The 21,419-nt window shown below is 43.7% G+C and overlaps 3 protein-coding genes across 3 annotated transcripts in view; 2 read left to right on the top strand and 1 right to left on the bottom strand.

The window, feature by feature from the left end:
- Positions 1–21,419, top strand: part of PRRT1B (proline rich transmembrane protein 1B) — a 424,933-nt gene that overhangs the window by 312,247 nt on the left and 91,267 nt on the right. The gene's annotated exons all lie outside the window — the stretch shown is intronic.
- On the bottom strand, positions 318–9,032 carry TTF1 (transcription termination factor 1). Its single transcript, XM_079324151.1, has 11 exons — positions 8,935–9,032; positions 7,957–8,769; positions 6,903–7,153; positions 6,375–6,560; positions 5,243–5,321; positions 4,834–4,964; positions 4,121–4,349; positions 3,013–3,102; positions 2,723–2,788; positions 2,247–2,332; positions 318–1,856 (listed from the first exon to the last, which is right to left on the bottom strand). Exons 2-11 carry the CDS (start codon positions 8,757–8,759, stop codon positions 1,702–1,704), a joined length of 2,076 nt encoding a protein of 691 aa, XP_079180277.1. The 5' UTR covers positions 8,760–8,769; positions 8,935–9,032; the 3' UTR covers positions 318–1,701.
- The window catches only part of CFAP77 (cilia and flagella associated protein 77), a 57,538-nt gene continuing 46,484 nt past the window's right edge, over positions 10,366–21,419 (top strand). The window contains exon 1 of the mRNA XM_079324429.1: positions 10,366–10,545. Coding sequence (XP_079180555.1) covers positions 10,420–10,545 — 126 coding nt within the window. The 5' untranslated portion in view covers positions 10,366–10,419. The remainder of the gene's footprint in view (positions 10,546–21,419) is intronic.

Raw genomic sequence — 21,419 nt, 5'->3', positions numbered from 1 at the left:
TGTCCTGGCAGGGAAACAAGAAAACCTCTCAAGGTTTGGGATTCCTCACCTGAACCTCACCCTGCCCAAGGGTAAGAGATCCCCTACTCACACCAGATCCTTGGTAAGTGACTGAGCAGCTGAATTAGTACTGATGAAATACCTCTGGTTCAGGATTAATGATAAACTTAATGAAAAACTTAAATTCCATCAAATTTATTGAACTCTAAAATTTTCTTTTTGCTTAATAAACATTGCTGCTTCTCTCTTTAGAGTGGGGTGCATTTCACTCAGCCACAAGAGGTTTTTTTTTAAAGCAAAAAATAAAATAAATCTCATCATGGAGGTAGAAGTTTATTTCTGCAAGATCTACTCTACAAATTTGAAAACCAGGCATTGTTTGAACCACTCCATTTTCCAGGAAAAAAATAAAAAAAACCCAAAACATTGAAAAACACATACCTTTCAGATTCAGAAATTCAAAATTTTCAGCTTTTAACCTTCAAACCCAGGAAGCAACACAAAGGCCTAAAAGGGAGTGATGTGTGTTTCCCTCCCCCCCCAATCTCATTTTATCTCTTTGGCTGGAAAACTTTACCCTCAAAGCAGGGGCTGATTGCAGGAGAGGTCCTGCCTGTCTCACAAAAATCCCAGTGCTTTCTATCTTCAGAGAGACTAAAGCCAAATAAATGTGGAAAAATCTCCTTTAAAAGCCCCTGCTATGAGTCACCTTTCCAGACCCTCCAACAAGGCCTTTCAAACCATTGAAAATTCTGAATTTTCAGTGATGATTTCTAGAATTGAGGAGGGAAATTGTCACTTATCAAAATAACCCTCAAAGAGCAGGGACCAAGTCTTTTTACATTACTGTCAAGTACAGCATATGGGAAATATAAAAAAGCCATACAAAGACTTAACACTGTTAAGATATTTTACATTCATTCAGTTGCTTTACAAATACTCACTTCAGACAGAGTGTTAAAAGTATAATACAAGAGTACAACCTCCATCTTATTGCTTAATTTTCTTACTAAAATGTAGAATTCTCCTTGGCAAAATAAAAATATATATGTATGCACATGTATATATATATACACTGTTTTGTCTCTGTATTCCAAATATTAATTATAACATTTTGTTTTAGTTAGCATGAAATGGTGAATAGTAATGGACAAAAGTCCTTTTTCTCTAGAAGGGTTGAGAAAGTGTAAGCGTGCATCAAAAATAAAATCAGTTGCTTTTAACAATAAAATACCTGTTAAAAAAAAAAAACAACTCAAAAGCTGTTCTGTTTTCATCAACACAGATGTCTCAAGACCTGACAATTACAGAGATTTAAAAACAAACTGTAAACCTTTTTCCAATACCATGAAGTTTTAAAAAATAAAGTTATAAAAACCAAGTTCACTCATAAAAAGAAAACAGCAGCTTTCAACTCCACAGGAAAAAAAAAAAACAACTATTTTGAGACATTTAGAAAGCAACTTGGATGCTTACATGAGAACTTCTAAAACCAGAGCTAAATTAAATAAAAGGTGGCAATAAAAGTTCTGTAGAACTCAATCCCTCAAGGTAAAACAAGACAGTCAGAGGTGCCTATCCTGACTTTTCCCATTATCAACAGCCTGGCTACTTGCAGGTGCTGAGCTGCACCCACTTCCAACCAGACCCATTTCCAGTTAAATATGCAAATTAGGCATTGCTTTTAGGACAATCAGTTAATCACTCTTCATCGGAGTCAAAAATGTCACTGAATCTGAAAACCTGCTGCTGCTGACTGGCTGCTGACATGTCAAAGCTCTGGAGTTTCCCCTCTTCTTTACTTAACTTTTCTTCAAGCTCTGGGAGCGTCTCTTCATACAGATAGTCAAGAATTTCTATGAGAAAAAAAAATATAAAAAAGTAGTTTTAATTGGATCTGTAGAAGAACAGCATCTCACAGACAGAAATGATGTTGTCAGTGTTAAATGTACAAAATCTCTGCCTTGTTCTGATCACAGGGGCTGCAGGGGGAGATCAGACAACACAAGCATGCAAAGAGAAATTAAAATGTACAGTCTTAAAACTTTTCAAGCCAAGGTATTAAAAAGAACAGGTTCATAAGCACTTGCACAAAGAGGACATTGAAATTTATTAATAGAGCATTTAGTAAAATAAGTATAAAGACTAAGATTTTAGCCAGTTAGGAAAAAATTGAACCAGAGTATGTATCCTCTGAAATTCAAGCCAAAGCCTTAAGGAGTACATACAAAAGCTGGAATACTGACCAGAAAAAGTCTTTCTTTTCCATAAAGGGACAAAGGACACTTTTAACTTATAAAATTTTGATTGAACATAGGCTCTAGGAACATCTCTGCAAAAAGAAGAGTTCAAAGAATTAGTGGTGCAAGGAACTATCATAAAGCTTAATTGTTACTGAGTTATCCATTCCTGAGAGTGATGCCAGTCAAACCTAGCTTAGATTTAGGTAGAAAGAATGGAATTCAAGTAATAATTAACTCATATTATCAAATCATTATTTTTCCCATTAGTTGATTAACACCTGAAAGCACAGATAGACAACACTCCAGTATTTGGAATGTTAAGGGTTTCAGATCTTGGCTTGCTGCTCAGTGCTGTACAAGGATATGCAACTGTAATGTTTCCAAACTGAGCATTTCCTATACTTGTAAAAGTATCAGAACTTTGATTCATCTGCTTTAACTATCCTTTGTATCCATAAAAAGAGGGAAAGGAGGTTTACCCAATAGCATTACTGAGTTCATCCCAGTTGACTTCACTGGCATCCTCTGCTCTTGTTTCATACAACCTGTGAATGTAAGACAGAAACAGTTTGCAGGCACAACTCAAGATATAATTCAGTGCTCCCAGCTCCCCCAGTCAGAAATTACAGGACATTTTGTCCAGAGAAAGAATGATTGCAAAACATGTATCAAGCTGCAAGCAGGATGTTCTCACCCTGCAAACCTTTTATAAACACAGCTCAAACAGTGGGAGATACAAAAACATCCCAGTGCTCAGAACTTTTAATACCTTTTAATCAGATTGATCTTGGTCCGTAATCCATTGATCCCTTTGTACAACTCCTGCCCTCTGGTCAATTTGCTTGTTAAAATTGAATTCCTTTGAAAACACACAAAAACAGGCTTCTGTCATTTCAAGAAATTCCAAGCATGAAGATGCTGCTGCTGTCCCAGGGGCAGTGTTCTGCCAAGTGACAGGGGGGATTGAAAGGACAGTCATCAATGCAAAGAATGGTCTTATTTTACTAAGAATATTAAGGCAACAAAAAAGTAAAATGATACATTCAATAGAACTACACACTTGGCTTTAGCAACAAGCAAAAAATAAGCAAGGGAATGCACTAATCATTACTAAATGAGAGAAAGGATAGTGATTGAGAATGATACATCACCAATTGCCTCAGTATTTTACCATCATCCAGATCCTGTTACTGGTGACCCCCATTTCACAGCCAGGACCTGGAGAACCCTTCCCAGCAACTGGGGAATCCTACACAGTGTGTCCACCCTTAGGTGAGGTCTCCAAATTCACCCCAAAAGTGAGTCCAGTTTTTGTAGGCCCCAAATAAGCAAATCAAAGTGACTTGATTATATTTTTAGCAGAGAAACTCCTGGATCTGATGTCACACTTGCCATCCAGCAGGAGCCAGGGCCCAGGCCTTGGCTGGGAGGGTTTCCCCTAAAATACCCTAAAAACAATCTGCTATTCCTGTTGGTTGGGAAAGTTTCTAAAGATTATACATTTCTCCCAGATAACTACACAAGGTTATGTGGAAGCTTCTGAAGCAGCTGGTTTGGTGTTGAACAGCTGCCATAAGATTCTCAATCATCTGTTTTTAGCTAAATAATCCTGCTGGGGTCAGTCACAATGCCCAGGGTTCATCATGTAAGAGAATTCTGCTCAGGCCTCAGCACACCAGGCAGAAATCAGACTTTGCTATGACATCAAACAGAAAACCTGCCACAGCTAGCAGAGTTGTCTCAGACACACGTGCAGTATACAGATGTGTCTGTGCTCTACAATCTCTTACCTGTCCAACCAAACAATCACCATGGTTTTGCAGAATAAACACACCCCAGAACACATTTTACTATCTCAGTTTAGTCCAAGCCCTCACCATTTCTGTTTGCATTGTCTCCAGTATCGACTTCCCACTTTGGTTTCAATCTCAGTCCATGGCAGTGCCTGGTACAGCTTCTCACGCTCAATGCAGAGTTCTGTTTCTGACTCTTCCAGTGACAAAAGAGAATTTGCATTTTCTGGTTTTATTTTTCTCCTCAGCACCTCCTTCACTGCATTCATTAACTTCTGGGTTTCTTCTTTTGTCCAAGGACCATAGTTAATAGCTAAAAGTGAAAACCCACCAGGTTAAGGCATAATTGATCATAAATGAATAGGGGAAAACAGGCAAAAGAGCAAATGTTTCACTTTGCATGATTTTTATTTATAGCACCAACTTCTTAACACATAAACTCTTCTGCATACCAGACTTGAGACTAAAGAACAGCCTGATCCCCAGTTTTTATCTTTTTAAACCTAGCTGTCAAATTCCTTCTGCCCTCTCTATGAAATCATCCTTTTAAAATGTCAGTTCTGTTAATAAAGACTTATATCTGTTCCACTTTTTCCCCATTTTCTTCCAGAGATTTTTCTAATCCTTCCCACATGAAAATGCAATCAGTGGTGTGAAGAAGAGGACCACCACTACAAATTAATTAATTAATGAAAAACCCCATACTTGAAGGACTTTTTCCTTATGTTTAGGGTACCTACATTGAACAGTGCAAATAACACCACACAAAATGATTTGTTTTTCTTTAAATTACATACCTGACTTGACTTCAGAGAATTTCATAGCAACTGAGAGGTTAGAACGGGACATCAACTCAGAAATCTTCTTCCAATTATTGCCATGCAGAGCTTGATACTTCTTTAATTTTTCTTTTTCTTCATTGGAATACCTGGTTGAGGAAATGGGCACAGATTCAGCTGTAAATTCAAACCACTTCAATCTCTTAAAGAGCTGGAACATCTGCAGGTGATCAATGTTAATCATCACTATCACTTCAAGTCACATTTTAGAACAGAAGAAGCAATAAGGGGAAACAAACTATCAATTAAATCACAGTAACTGGCACAAATGGGAGAGATGATCTTCATTTGAATCCATTTTTAATATACAAATAATCAACACAGACTGATTTCAACATTCAGAAACACTTTGAAAGTATTCCCTTACCTTCCTTTATAATTATTTGGGTCAAACATCTTCCTTGCTCTATAATATATCAGCCTCCAGGGCCGGGGTATGCCCTCAGCTGCAAGGTAAAAGATCATGTTTAACAAACATTTCTAACAGTGGGGAGGCCAAAATGAAACAAACCCCAAAACCCAACACCACACATTCTCATGACTGTGCTGTCAACAACAGATTCTTTTCACTCACCAGCTACAAACTGCATGGACTGGCTGTGCATTTGATCCAGGTGTGATTAAAATTTAACTGGCATGCTGAACACTCCCATCAAAAGAGAGACATGAGACAGCCACCAGGCAGGAGGCTGAGGAGGCACTGGGTGCTTACAGACTATTCCAACTGGGAAAAGCAGGCACTGAGGGCATGCAGCAAAAACCAAGTGAAGATCTCTGCTGAAGGCAAGATCCACAGAGATCAATGTCTGGGAACACACAACCTCCTTGGTCAGCAGTGCCCAGGAGAGGGGACTGGGCTGAGACTTTCTGCAACATCTTCCCATCCCAGGAGCAAACTCCCAGACTGGAATGAAAGTGAGCATCAGGCAAATGTGCTGATGCAAAGGGAAGGATTGTGTGTCTGAATCACACAGGAATAAATCTGCATTTGATCCCAGTATCCTGATGCATGACAGGCTGCCCTTTGCTCTGCCTGGCCTGAGATGATGCCACCAAACACACAGAATAAAGCTCCTGGTGAACTGAGATCTCCATGTCCTGGAAAACTGAGGTGGCACAGTTTCTTCCACCCCCCTCAATCCTGCACCTGGCACCTATTTATGTGACCTAAGAACAGGTGACAAGGACTTAATCACAGCTGCCATTAGTAACCTTAATTATAGTTGAGCAAATTAGGCACTTAAAGCCCAAATGCAAGTCTGGAAGTCTTTACTGGTCTTGACCATGACTGATCTCTAAACTCTTCCTATTTGAGACCAGATAATAAAAACACTGCACTGTGCAGATTATCAACTACACCATGTCAGCAGCTCCTTTTCTCACCAGATTTAGCAACATCAGTGCTTTTCAAGAAAAATTATTTCACAAAAATATGCCATGATATCACCAGGTTGTAGAATGCAACATTCAGCTGTCTGTAGATGAACTTAAACACTCACAGATTTTTTCACAAAAATGATGTTCTGTTTTCAGGCGATGGATGGTGTCTTTATCATCTGGATACCTCCAGGTAAACAAAAGTTTTTCAGCACTGTCTATTCCAGTAAGTGATAAGAACTCTTCAACATTTTTCTGGATTTGTTTATTTTCCTTCTGGGTAAATCTGCCAAACTTGACAGCAATACCTAAAATATAGAAAGGTTAAAAAAAAAAAAAAAAAAAAGAACAAGTCAACCCTCAAGTAGCATCTCTTGCACATCTCAGGTTTTAGTTCAGCAAATTCAGAGGGGGAAAACAGAAAACTGAAAGAGACAAAACCAGTTGGGAATCAGCAATTAACACACAAGTTCAGACTGGAATTTACCAATGTGGAAGCAGATGCTACAGAACAGAGAAACAAAGTATGTCAATGGAATGAAGTGAACCAGACTCTGTGGGTGCAACAGACACAGCACAAGAAACTTTTCCCTCAGTCCAAACATAAGCTGCACAGTCCTTCCTCACTGCAACAGGATTTCAGAGCTCACCCTGCTTTTTAAATGCCTTAAACCTTGTTAGGTCTCTTCCAGCCATTTTCTTGATTGAACTGTTTGATAAATTCTTGACATGAGGAATAAACTCTTCCAGTTCTTGTCTTGCAATATCTAAATCCATGTTTGAAGTCATGGCAAGGTCCAGACCTTCATCATCATCCCCACTGATCTCATCAGAGGCTGCCAATTCAGCAAAGGAATTGTTCTGTTGCTTCTTTTTCTGTGATGACAAGTTTTTTGGTGTCCTGATATTAAAAAAAAAGACATAAAATAAAATACACCACTAGAACTCCAAAACACAGATTTCGTAAATATCTCTACCATTAAAAGAATAAACACATTAATTACAGAACAAAAAAATACTTCACACATTTACTGCCTTGCATTTCTAACTTTTTAACGTAATTTAATAATTGTAACTTATTACCAAATTTCCATACTTAAAATAATCACAAGGAGCTTTCTGAAGTTCTGATAAATCCACAAAACTATCACACATGGGCATAGTGAAGAAATAATGTCTCTTGCTACCACTGGCACACAGATTTTTATTTTTTTCCTATCTGTCTCTTACTAGTGCTCTTGTTTTGTGTTGTAGACAATGTAAAGGTAACAAGAACTACTTACATTTAGCATTTATTTGCACAGAACCTTCAATTGTTTAGCTGACCTTGCTAGTTGCCTGGTTAAAATGCACATGTTCTCTCTAACTATCAAGTTTAACTAACATAATCCTTTTCTTTTCCTCCCATTTTTCTTTTTTAAAATGTGAATTGTTTGCACATAAATTATTTTCCTACCTACAGTTTCTAAAGAGGAGAAAAGAGCATACATTGAAGTGTTCTTAAAAATTATTATTTGATCTCTACAAGAAAACTGAGCTTTTAAAGTAGGTCTCCAACATCACAAATTCTGTGTAAATTCAAAGTTTTTCTTTAGAACACGCACAAAACAGAATGAAGAAAAACCTGGAACCCAAATATCATGAAAGAATGTATTTGGGGAGTGGAGGGAGGAAAAAAACCCCACAAACAAAACCTGAACTTACATCCCATCAGACTCTGAAGAGCTGTCTTCCATGACAAAAACACTGCTTTTCTTTGCCTTTTTAGCACATGCTGGAGTCTTTTTAGCTCGATCAGCTGCTTTGGTGGGTGTAGAAAAATTAACAGGGAGCTCCATGGAGCTCTCAGTGATGGCAGCAGCAGCATCACAGCCTCCATCCTCAGCTGCAGGTGAAGGCCACCCCCTGTGTCCCTTGTCCTGCTCAGCTGCCCTCTCTGTGTCCTCCTGCACCTCCTGGGCACTGCCCTCTCTCCTCTTCTTCCTCTCCTTTTTGGATTTCTCTTTGTGGCCCTCGCTGGGTTCCTCAGAGGGAGGCAGCTCACACACCTCATCCACTTCAGGCTGCTTTCCTTTCTTTTTTTTCTTGGCTTTTTTAAAATAAACATAATCAGCAGCACTGTCCTGGTTCACAAGGACACAGGTGACATCACTGAGCTCATCAGTGCTCTCCTGACCCTTCTTCTTGCTCTTCTTCCTCGGGGAAGCAGCTGCTCCAGTCCCATTGCTGATTTCAGATTCCACCCTCACCATGTAACTATCCATCAAAGCCTGCTGCTTCTCCTCCTTTCTTTTCAGTTTTTTCTTCTTTTTCCTGTCCTCCCTGCCCTGTGCTTCTGCAGCATCTTCAAAGGGCACAGAGGAAGCATGGCTGAGCTCTGGATCTTCCACAATTTCAGCATCTTCATGTGTGTCATTGGACTCACATTGTTTCCTCTTCTTCCTTTTCTTCTTCTTCTTGGCAAAATCCTGGACTTGAAAATCATCTGCATGTGCTTTGCCTTTCATTTTTTTTTCTCTTAAGGAAAAGAGAGGAGTTTTACTGAAGTGCTGTTGTTTATACACCCTTTTTCTTTAAAACAAAACACCTCCCTCCCAAAAAAAAAAAAAAAAAACAACAAAAAGCACAAAACCCAGCCAAAAGCTTAACAATTAAAAACTCAATTTTATCTTAGACTCTTACTTTTCAACGCAGTTAGTTTTGTGAAGTGCCTAGGAAAAGCTGATGCCTTCTTTGTCAAATAGATGTGCATCACAGCTGTTCCCAGCCTTCAAAGTGCTTTCCTACAACAACAAAAAAACCAATTTAATAAGTTTAATAACTATTAGCTTTGGTTCTAAATAACTAAGCAACGCCTATTGCGTTCAACTCGGCTCTTAGCACTGAAAAAGCAGATAAAAAAGAGATATGAGACAGCACCAAACCCAAAATTCTGTAATTAGATATTTCTGACGGGCCGATTAAGCCCTGCTGGCTCTGTCCCAGCACAATTCCAAAAATCCCACGCGACTGCTGCAGAATTCAGCCACTCACAGGAGGCAGGAAGCATTTTTAGCCCGTTTTCTACATCCAGCACCTTTCCAAAAGACTCACTACGCGTCACGTTTGAATCAGGCGCCCTTGAATTCCGCATGCCCAGGGCAGCTGGCAGCGCGGCCGGGCCCGGGCATCCCCTCCCCGCCACCGGGAGAACGAGCGGCCGCCGGGGCTCCGCGGAGCTCAAAGCACAGCTGGCGGCTAGGCCCGGTACCGAGAAACCCCGTGCGGCCGGGCCGGGCGCTGCAGCTCCTCTCCGCCGCGCTGGGGCTGCCGAGGGTGGGTCTCAGCCCCGCCACGGAGCTCGGGGCTGTGAGGGGCTGTGAGGGACCCTCGGGACCCTCAGCCCCTCCCGGACCCTCCGCGCCCCGGCCCGGCCGCCGTTACCTGCACGCGGTGTCCACTCGCGCCGCGCCCCCGCCTCATCCGTTCCCCCGGTTTATCCGTTCCCTCAGCGGAAGCGGCTCCGGCCGGACCCATCAGAGCGGCGCACCGCTTGTTGCCTGGAGACGGACGCCGCCGCGCGCGCCGCGAGTCCGGTGGGAGAGCCCCGGTAACGGGACCGGGGCCGTGCAGAGACCCCCGGCACCGGGGCCGGGGCCGTGCAGAGACCCCCGGCACCGGGATCGGTACTGGCACCGGGGCCGTGCAGAGACCCCCAGCACCGGCACCGGCACCTGGGCCGTGCAGAGACCCCCGGCACCGGGGCCGTGCAGAGACCCCCCGGCATCGGCACCGGGGCAGTGCAGAGACCCCCGGCACCGGGATCGGTACTGGCACCGGGGCCGTGCAGAGACCCCCAGCACCGGCACCGGCACCTGGGCCGTGCAGAGACCCCCGGCATCGGCACCCGGGCCGTGCAGAGACCCCCGGCATCGGTACTGGCACCGGGGCCGTGCAGAGACCCCCGGTACCGGCATCGGCACTGGGGCCGTGCAGAGACCCCCGGCACCGGGGCCTTGTAGAGACCCCCGGCATCGGGATCGGTACTGGCACCGGGGCCGTGCAGAGACCACCGGGACCAGCACCGCTGAGACAGCCCCAGCACCGAGACAGCCGAGACCCCCTCCCCAGGACCAGCACCGGGAGCACCGGGAGACCCCCCCGGGCTCCGGACCGACCCCCCGCGCCATGGCGAGCTGCAGAGCGGGGTCCCGGCGGCGGCCGATGACCTTGGCCGAGGCGGGCCCGGGCACGGAGAACGAGCGGCTGGGCTTGGTCCGGCTGAGCATGCTGCGCAACCCGCTCATCATCAAGGTGAGCCCTGCGACCCCCGGGACCCCCGAGACCCCCGAGACCCCCGAGACCCCCGAGACCCCCGAGACCCCCGCCCCGACACGGCCGCCTCCCATCCCACAGCCAACGGGACCCCGGGGAGGGTGGCGGGGTCGTGGTCAGCGCCGGCAGCTCCACAGCAGAAAAGTTTCCCCTTAAAGCGGTTAAAATCAGTTTTTCCCCCCCACCACCACTGATTTATATGACAAGGAAATTGTGTTTCTCCGCTGCCCCTTCACAAGCTTTAAACAGCCGGCGGTGCCCAGCCGGTGATGGGCACGGAGCAGGATGGATTCTCCCTGTGAGGGTTTTCCCAAATCGTAAATCCCGGGGTTTGGGAAACACTCGGGAACAGGGATCAAGATGTCATTGGGGCTGCTCTCCATCCCCGGCCACAGCAGAGGGGTCCCGGGGACCGGGTCACACAAACTGTATCCACCTAAATTACCGCCAGCGTTGGAAGGGGCCGCCCAGGGAGGTTTGGAGTCAACATTCCTGGAGGATTCCTTGGATTCCTGGGCTGGGTGACAAGGTGGTGATCGGTCACAAGCTGTGTTCCATGATTTTGGAGATCTTTTCCACCCTATGTGATTCTGTGACTCTATAATTAGAATTTTTAGACCTGCTGTGAAAATTCTGGTCCCTTTCCCAAACTCCTATCACTTCTCAGATTGTTAATCCCCCTCCCATCCCTGCCCTGCTCACCGGCTGAGCTCGGGGTGCGCCTCGGGAATTTGGAAGCATCTCCTCCTCGACATCCAGGGCCAGCCAAGCTTTAATCCCCCGCCTCTCCCGGAGCAGCGGATGAAGTGCAGCTCCCGTCCCCTGGATGGCACTCGCAGAACGGCTTGGTGCCCGAACCGCCGCTGCCGGCCGGCACCGGGAACCGGGAACCAGAAACCGGGAACCGAGCACCGAGCACCGGGAACCGAGCTGCTGCTCTTCACCCTTCCCCTGCCAGGGCAGCCGCTCCTGCTCCCAAGCCTTGTTTCCCCGCTTAAGCCGCGGTTTTCCAGCCCGAGTTCGGCTCTTCGGCTCTCTCAGTAATCGCACCTTGGCTTGGAGGTTGGCCGTAAAATTTGGGAATTTGAGGCTTTGCAGAATTTGGGAATTTGATGCTTTGGTTTCTTACGAAACTCTAAAAAATATATTAGGAAATTTTGTCAGGCTTAGAAAAAAAACAGGCTTGGCATCAGAACTCAAAAGCAGCTTCACTTGAAATCCACCACTTCTACTTTCCTTCTTTTCTCTGGATCCCCCAAGTTTGATGGGAAGGATAAATCTTGCAGAGCATCCTGGCACTGGGAATTCTAAACAATTTTTTATCGTGGGATGTTTTAATAAATTAAGACACAATGTGGATTTCTGCAATCTGACCTGATGAAACTAAACTTTGAGCAAGTTTTAGAAGGAAAAGGTTGTGTTCAATTTTTGTATGATTTCTGTTTTCCCAAGGCTTCCTTGCAGGAGGATGTCTGCTGGTAGGGATGTGAGATTTGCATCCACCTGATGCCATCCTTGAGCATGGAGTAAGCAGGGTGTTAACAGGGATGCTTTTACTTTTGGAATCAGCAGTAATTGCTGATTGTGGTATCATGGTAGGTTCTGCTGTTGAATTTTTGCAGCAAACTGCTGCCCCCTGCCAGCTGCCTTCCCACACTGCCTCAGGGAGTGCTGGATTCACCAGGTGTCCCTCTCTGGCAGCAGGTGACAGGGTGGGGTGACAGTTTTTAGATAAATGCTGGCACTTGGCACTGCATGAACCAGTGGTGACACAGGGACAGCATCTGCCCTCCTCCTGCTTCCAGCCTGGAATCTCCTCCTCTCCAGGACAGCCCTGGGGACCAACCACTCTGGAGAGGATGGCCAGCAGGTCCCAGCCTGGTGCTGAAACCAAAGGACACCAAGATGCTTTAGGAGGAAAGGACAAAAGGAGATAACTGCAGCTTGGATGAGTGCTGCTGGCAGCCGAGGGAAGGCATGAGAAACACACAGCTCCAGCAGCTGCCAGGGATGTTCTCTGGGCAGCAAATACACAAGAACCTGAGGCCAGTGGAGATGGATGGGACACTTAGTCCCTGATCCTCCTCCAAGTAGCACTTGGACCCCAAAACCCTGGTGCAAGTGTGACAGATCTACTTTGCAGCAGCCAAAGGACAGCCTCCTTTCTCTTTCAGTTATTTTATGTATTTTCTAAATATAGCATCACATATCCAAACAAGATCCTGGCCCAGACTGTTTGTGGCTGAGCCTCCTGCCTCAGCTCTGCCCATCCCTCCCCACAGGATGTGTCCACATCTCTGGCTATGACAGATTAAAACCATCATCTTCTCATGTAAAGATTTCTAGGGATGAATGCTCTGTTTCTCTGCTAGAATGTATGGTGTGTTTTAATTAATCAAGGAGTTCATTTGGTTATCAATATATATTTGCTTGCAGCATAAAACTGAGGAAAGCATTTCATCTATTGCTGCCAGTAAAAATCTGAGCAAAGCATTTTTTTTGTCTGTTTTCACCAGTAAAAGCCTTAGCCAAGCACTTTTCCAGTACAAACTTACTGAAAACTCCTGTGTTACAAAAATAAACCAGCTTTGGGCAGGAAATAAGAGTTTACCACACTTAACCCCTGGCAAACTCAACACAGACTTCAGAAATAGTGACCCACAGCAGTTTGGTTACATTTAGAATAACATTTTCTGTACAGTATGGTATAATTAAGTTCAGCATATCCCTGACAAAGTCATTGTCACCATTGAGGAGTTGGATTTACCTTCCTTAATGTGTGAAGGTAAATGGGAAATCCAGCCCCACGTGCCAAAGCATCCACTTACCTGTCCAGGTGGAGCCAGGGGCTGTGCAGAGAGCAGGAAAAGCCCTGAGAAGCATCTGGCTCACCTCAGAGCCCCTGCTGCTGCTCCCAGCACTGAAAAGTTGTTTCCAAAGTGCCATTTCTGAGGAGGAAGAGGAGGAGGATGGTGCTGGTGCTCTGCTGGCCAGGAAAGGCTGGCACCAGGTCCCAGTCCAGACTGCAGGAGAAGCAGATTTAACAAACAGAACCGCTGGAATGTGCAGTGTTTGTTTTACAAGCTTGTTATTTACATGACAACCGATGCCAGGCTGTCTTTATTGGTCTGAATGCCAGGGCATTTAGGGTTCATTTTCCTAAGCTTTCCTCTACAGCCTCGAGGGCTGGAAGTTTTTTTTGGGTTTTTTTTTTCCAAATGAGATTGAACAGAAGCTACAGGATTCAGGCAATAAAATTTCAGCAGCTACCATCTTCTTCCAGAAGAAGAATATATGATCAAAAAAGCTCCCAAAACCACAGGAACTGGCACACTGAGAGCCTTGATTTTGGAATTCCCAGCAAAGGAAGGATTAGCCAGGCCAGGGAGAGTGAGCTGCCTTTTTTGGTGGGTGAAGGGGATGCAACAGAGTTTTCACTGGGCTCACCTGGGAGCCTGCAGCCAGGTGACCAAGAGACTGCACTGCCTATGTGGGTACCAAATAAAGGCAGAAATCACCCACCACGTTTTCCTTTTGCATTTCAATATTTGTTGAAGCTCATCATGAAGGATCTCTGAGCTGACTGGTACAGAGCAAGGCACTGCTGACAATTGTTGCAAAATCATTTTGATTTCTGAAAAGATCCATAGGATGGACACTACAAAAGCAAGTGGGGCCATTTGGTCAAACTAAAATTGTGTCACATAGTGAAAAAAGAAAAGGGAAAGTTGTAATTAAGCAAGAGAAAAGATAGACAAATGCATGGTGTGAAAAAGAATATTACAACTTCAAGCTGTAAATGCATCATCACAAACATCTCTTGGAATAGAAATTACTGACTGGGCAGGTTTTCCATGACTCTGAAGCTTCTGTTATTGACCTGGACTGTGGCTGCAACAGGGCTTTTACATCTGAATGTGCTGCTTCTTCTTTAAGCCTTTAACCCTCAGCTTCCTGGGTGATTTGGGGTTTTTTTAACATGCTCTCCAAATCCACTTATTTTCTTTACTTCTTCTGGCACCAGCTTGTGGAAGAGTCATGGTGAACTCAGCACGGGTGAGGGATGGGACTGACAGGAGCAAAATCATTCCCTTTCACAGAGCACCCACACAGCCCAGGGAGGGCTCTCAGGTCCTGTTGTCTCTGCTTCCCTCAAGGGATCTGGGGCTTCAAACCCAGCCAGGATCTCACCCACACTTCTTTCCCCCTGTGGTAAATCACAGCCCTGGGTTAGCTTTGATGATTTAAATAACTCTGTTCCCCTCCTAATCTAAACCTGCTCACAGCTGTTTGGGATCAATACATTTATTGGAAACTCGATCTCAGAGCAGATTTCAGTTTTCTCTGTCTCTCCCTTGTAACACAGAACAGAGCAGCCACAAGTATCATGAGCTGTATTTGGAATAAGGTTGTTTTATTTGGTGTTAATTGTACTCTTTACCTCAAATCACAACGTGTGCTGAGCATCCTGCCTTCTGTGCTTGCTGCTTGGGGACACTGAGGTTTAATTAGTGTTTATGCAGCATTTTGTGTGCTTATTGCTATTATTATTATATCACAAGTACTATTATATTTTTGCAATCTAAGAGCAGTGTTGTGCTTTTAAAAATGTATTCTGAGATGTCTATGCAGTGCCTCAATAATTCATTAGAGAAATAAACTAATGAAGGGCTGGTTAGTCAAATAATCATTAGGTTTGATTCTGAGCTTTCCTTCCAATGCTTTGACTTCTAAGGGTTTTCTTCTCAGCATGAACTCATTTAAGATTTTAAATGAATTATTTGGTACACTAAAAATTAAACTCCTTATAAGCTTTAGTGGCCTCCCATATTTTGCACAGGCACTGCTGAAATAAATAAGGTATTTCCAAGAGGCAAGTGAACATTCTGCATGAAAGAAAGTAGTGGGTTTTTCCTCCTGGTTGTTTGAACACAGGCTCCAAAGTGCCAGCTGTGACTCAGCAGGCAGAGGGACAGCCCCAGCTGTGCCAGGCCTTGGGAGCTGCTCACTCCCAAGATCCACAGGCAGGATGTAAAATCAAGCAAAAGGGCATTTTGATCCTTTATGTGAACAAAACAATGCAAATTGGTGAGACTAATAAGCCCAGAAACATTACAAGGTGAATGCCTTTTATGTTTGTGAAAATCTTCTGTGTTTATTTGTCTAATACAATGGAAATAAAGCTTCAAAGGCTCTTTGATTTAAAAGTGCATTATTGAAGTCAGCCAGCACAATAATAATGGTTAGACCAAATTGTTGCATTGTGACCCTAATAGCAGTGCTGCCAGAGCAGAGAACATCTGTACAGCCTCTTGCCCGAGTTGGTGGGGATGTAAAAACAAAAATTAAGCCAAAGGATGAGAGGATGTGGGCAGGATAGGGAAAAAACTAAAATGAAATGGGTGACAAATGGATCCATACATTCACAGTACATCCAGAGCTGCTGCAGGATATAAATTTTTATGGTGAGCCTAAAACTCAGGCTTTATTCTCAGAACGATTTAAGAAACTGGGGGAGAGCCACTGCCCTTTTTTAGTGCTGCCCCCAAACCACATTATGCCAAGAGATGATTTTTAGACTAATTCAAATTGAAGACACCACACAGAAAGCCAGGGATATCCCAAATCCCACTGAAGTGCTCTTAACCCACCAGCCCTTCTGCAGGGACACAGAGCCCAGCAGGCTGGGTAAAACCTGTAACAGCACAGAAATACCTCTGCCCTCTCTACTCCCCAACCTCAGCTTCCCACTGCAATACCAATAAAAATTCTCCTTCTCTGGAAAAGGCACCAGAAAGTGCCCTGAGCATAGAGGAAAAGCTGAATGGGGCTCAGTGAGGACAGTGCTGGACAGGAGGGCATTGGGCAGGCAACCAGCTGGTGGCTGCCCAAGGAAAAGGTTTTTAATTTTTATTTTTAAACCTTTCCCACAATCATTCCCCTCTTTTTCAGTGCTGCCTACAGAATGTAGAGCAAAGACAGCTTGTTGTCAGCAGTCACAGAGACCAGCATCTTCAGTTCCTGATTTTTGGGAGTTTTTAGCCACACTTTCCCCAAGGGCAGATTGTTTTCCATGCAAATTCTTAGAGATGCTCTTATGCCTAATTATTGGATTTCAGAAGCTTTTGTCATCTTGCAGGGATTGTTTTGTTCTTGCTTGGCTGCTCGCATTGTACAGATTAGACAGAACCTGCATTTCTGAGAATATTCTCTTTTTTAACCATTTGTACTTTATCAAATAAATTACACTGACTTTCCCACTCAAGATTTATTTGAAGTAGCAGAGATAAATGCAAGTGGGACCTACTACTAGATTTCCAGCAACAGCCTTTAAGAAAACTTCAATATCAAGGGAAATATCTCTAGTTTGATTTGTTTAAGCAAACCAACACGAGGTTTGTGCCTAAAAATCTTACAAGTGAAACCTGATTAAGAATAATAGTGTAACTCCCAGGCTGAGGGGATAAAAGCCAGCAAAGCAAACACAGTGAACCTTGCATTGCTCTGTAAAGAGCAAACCAGCCTGAAAAATAACACTGGTTTTAATCAGGAGCTTTGGGCTGCTCGCCCAGGTAGAAGAGCCCCTTTGTTTGCAGCTTTTCAACTTCCCAACTCCCTTTACATTGGCTTTCTGCAGCCCCTCTGGTGGCTCCCAGGGGATTCCAGTGAGCTGGTCAGGATTGTAACTCCATTAATTACCACGTATTACAGTGTGATAAAGCCTTAAGAGAAGCAGAAATGCAGCTTTCCCTGCACTGGGGGCAGCTGCATCCATCATCCCTGCTCTGCTGCCAGCACCAGCACTGCTGTCCCACCTCTGCCACCATAATCAGGGAGCTAAAATTGTTCTCAGCTTAGCCCCAGCCCTGAAAAGCACAGTCCCAGATCACACCCACAGTTAGTTAGCATTTAGATAGGCTGGGACAGGGCTCTGTACAATAGGCATCAAAGCTGAACTCTTGGTGCAGCGAGAGGGATTAATTTCTTTAACCAACATGCCTGATCTGGCCTATCTCATTACCCTGCCTTGTCAGTGTTGATGTTAGATTTGATTGAAGATTATACCATTTAGGCCTTTCCCCTGCTTTCCACAGAAATCAGGCCTATTGAATTGCACATTCTTCCATGGGCCCCTGTCAATACTCAGTGGCCTGAGCCTCTAATTCTGCTTCATTTAAACTTCATCAACTTTTCCAATCAAGTGGAAGGATCTGAAATAGGCTCCGTAAGCAGAAAGGGCCTTTTTCCTTTTGTCAGATAATTTATTCTGTTTTCTCTTTCTCTCCCCCTCGCTTCCCCACCTCTTTCTCTTTTTCTTCTTTTCGCTCCCTTTCCCTGATGCTGAAAATGAGATTACAGTATTTAAATGACTATGATAATCAATCGGGGGACCTTGAGCCGAGATTGAGGTTAATTTTTCTTAGCAGAACAAAGAAGCGTGATGCCATCGGGGATTTGAAGGTGCAATCTGTGTTTTATGCTTGTATTCCTGCTCCCCCCCACCCCAAAACTGCAGTTCTAGGAGTCTTTTCTTGTTACTAACTATGCAGTTGTAGTGATTTTTAAGAGGAGAGAAGAAATGTAATTTTGGGGTTGATAAATAGCTAACAGCCTTCAATCAACAATTTTTAATAGGAAAAAAACCAATTCACTTACATGGTGAGACTGCAGATCTAATGGAAGTGTTATCATTAGCTTATTTATTTTTAAATATACTTGGAATAATTTTCTGCAGTGCTAAGAACAATCCTTCCAGCCTGCACAGCAAAGTCATGAACTTTTAACTGAATATCCCTTTTACCCAGCCACTCTTCCTACTTAGCAGCTTTCTTGGCTGCTTGGAAAAAAGTTGATGCTTTTGTCATGATTTTACTAATCAGAAATGGAATTGCTTATGTTCATCTCAGAAGCTGCCTTGAAATGGCTTGTTAAGTCTTCAGATGATGTATTTTTTGGTTGTAACACGCCAGCATTCACTCACCTGGATCTTTCCCATTCCCTGCTCTGGAAGAGAGAAAGAGAAAAATATGCATTTCTTTGCTTCCATCCCAGCTGTCTTGTCAGTGCTGTTTTACATGCTGCCACCCAATGTTATCTTTTATTTGTGTCAGGAGAGAGAATTTGACAAGTTCAGTATACAATGTTCATTTGGCAAGGCAAATTTTTCATACCAATTTTGAGTAGAAAATGAAACCATCTTTCAACACAACGAGCGACATCATTTTTGGACAGACTTATTATGAGAAGAAGAATTGCAAAACTTTATTTCCCTGCACGACGCAGAAGAAAAACAAACCAGGAAATGAGACATTTAAACAAACAAACAAAAAAAAATCCCAAACATATATGAATGTTTGAGGCCATCAGTTTGTTTTAGAAATAAAAAATAACCACTGGCTGCTGTCAGGTAGCTGTGGCCTCCTTTTTTGTTAATCAGATGCTGCTGAATTTTGTTGCATCATAATGTAGCTTTGTTTCAAACTTTTTAAGCTGTCAGATAAGTGGGGGAGGCAGACCAGACTGACTCTGGAAGTTTGTCAGCATTGCAGGTTTGGGAAGGGACTCAGGGCCTGAGAGAGTCCAGGGGCATTTCAAAGGGCTCTGGGTGCTTTGCCTCCACCCAGAATCCCAAATGTAACTTCTGGCAATACTAAATACTCTGAACAAGCCAATTAATGGAGAAATCTCATTGTAAATTTTGCTGTCCCAGCAGGTTCCTTGGGGATAAGGTTTAGTGTCTGACAGCCCCCACCACAAAGGGCTCCTGCTCCACCACCAGAGCTGGTGCTACTGCAAAGTGAAGGTCCAGGACACTTAAATGAGCATTGCCTGAGGAGCACCATGCATTAAAAAGGGCTGTCAAAGCTTCACTGGGTGACAAATTCATTTTAGCCCCCAGGACCCTGCAGGGTTGGGAGGAGCTGAGTAGGGCTGGGCTGAACATCTCCCTGCAAGTCCACAGGAAACCTCAGCCCATGGTGGGAATTGATGCTCTTTGCTGCCCCTCTGTGAATTTTACCCCCAATAAAAACAGCAGCAGCCCCAAAATGTTCAGCCCCACAGGCATGGAAAAAGCTGTGTGTGTTTCAGGCAGTGTTTTGCTCTAAGAGTTTTCTGTCTTTAAGCAAATGTTGATTCACCACGGGGAAATTAAAACTCCATTAGACATTGCCACACTGCAGAACAGACCCCATTACAGCGGTCGAGTTGCAATTAATTGGTTTCCTCAGATATTACTTAATTCTGGGAAGGCACAGAGAGATGGGAAGGACAAGGCTGATCTAAACAATAATTTCCTAAAATAACATAATCTAAATAAACTAATGAAGTGATTACATAGTTATTAATCTAATATGAAGAAGAGTCAGAAGAAAATATTGGGTATATAACAATTTAGAAAGAACAGTAGAGTTAATACCATTGTGGTTAGACTCATCATGAGGCAATCAGCATTTGTGCTTAGGGATGGATGTTGATTTTGCAGATTAATTATATTTTGTGCTAAAAGCTACCATTTCAAAGGTCTGTTGTTCATACTCAACTTTTCAACACCCAAATGGAAGAGACCACTGCCTGTGAGTCACAGCAGGTTTGGGGGTTGTTTTGTTATTTTAAGTAAAGTTAATTTTGGATTAAGAAATGTAAAGGAAAATAACCATAAAGACAGACTCCCTTGTGTGCAGATAGAATAATCAGGAATTTGAAAATATTGTGGTCCAGGGAGAGCTCTGCACAGGCAGTCCCTGTGCAGGGAGGCAGTGGGGAGCTGTATGCTTGGGGTGCTGCAGTGCCTTGGGTGCTGTGGGGGTCCCCAGGGCCAGGCAGGGTCCCCCCAGCCTGGGGCCAGTGCAGGGAGCAGATCCAGAGCTCCTCTGTGCAAAGCTCACTGCCTTGCATCATCAGGGTAGAGAAAGTATTTGGCTTCAGGAGAATAAATAACTAGGCCTTATAAGTCATTAAAAATGTATTACAAGAAAAACACAGTGCAGCTATAAATAGAAAACAAAGCAACTCCTATATAAACTTTTACAATTGCTGCTACTCTGACTATTTTTCACTGTGTGGTTTTAAGTGAGTTTAGCATCTGTGATCTCTGGAGACTGAGATCCCTTGAAGCTGCAGTTCTGGCAGGGCTCTGGCCTCTGGATGGATCCAGCCCTGCAGGTTGGATGATGAGCCTTTGGTGACAGGAGCTCAGGAGTGTGACCTGGCAGAGATGGGAGCTGAGGTCCTGGTCAGTCCCAAACTGGAACTTCTGTGCTCCCCTCTTCTCTTTTTTTTTTTTTTTTCCTATTTTTTTTTAAGTGGAAATATTTTAATGTTTATTTGTGTCAGTAACTTCCATAAAAGACATCATCTCTCCCTGCAAGCTTCCACAGATACAGATCTTAATATGAAATAAACTCTATACAGCAAGGCATTAATCTTTCAGTGATACATCATTACTGTCTCCCTTTTTCTTATTACTTAAAATAGTTCACATAGGTAACATCAAGCGCTCAGAATAATTTTTAAACCTTTGTGAAGGAATAGACATGGTTTTTGAAGAAGCCAGTATTATCTCCACATAGTGCTTGTTCAGTGCTCAGCTGAAGTCAGAGTGAGTTTGTTTTCAGGGGAGATGAACTGCACTTTGTGCTTTCACACTTCAGTGCTAAAGAATTTTTGTCATCTGGTCTGATTCTCTTTTTGTCATGTCAAGCAATAAAGTGGAAGAATTTGGTGATTGATAATGCAAAGGTGTATTAACCTGACTTTGCTGGTACCCACAGCAAAGAAGACACCTCAAACTTTCAGCTAAATTCAGCTGTGTGATGTTTTGACTTTTAAAACTCAAATCCTGACTGTGAGCC

This window comes from Erithacus rubecula (genome assembly GCF_903797595.1).
Source record: "Erithacus rubecula genome assembly, chromosome: 21".
In the NCBI taxonomy this organism is placed as follows: Eukaryota; Metazoa; Chordata; class Aves; order Passeriformes; family Muscicapidae; genus Erithacus; species Erithacus rubecula.
This window is presented reverse-complemented; position numbering and strand designations above follow the sequence as displayed.

Coding starts and splice junctions, on each gene's coding strand:
- TTF1 (XM_079324151.1), bottom strand. CDS start 8,759: ATGAAAGGCAAAGCACATGCAGATGATTTTCAAGTCCAGGATTTTGCC. Junction 2,789..3,012: donor AAGATCAATCTGATTAAAAG/GTATTAAAAGTT, acceptor TTACATTCACAG/GTTGTATGAAACAAGAGCAG. Junction 1,857..2,246: donor GAAAAGAAAGACTTTTTCTG/GTCAGTATTCCA, acceptor TTTTTCTCATAG/AAATTCTTGACTATCTGTAT.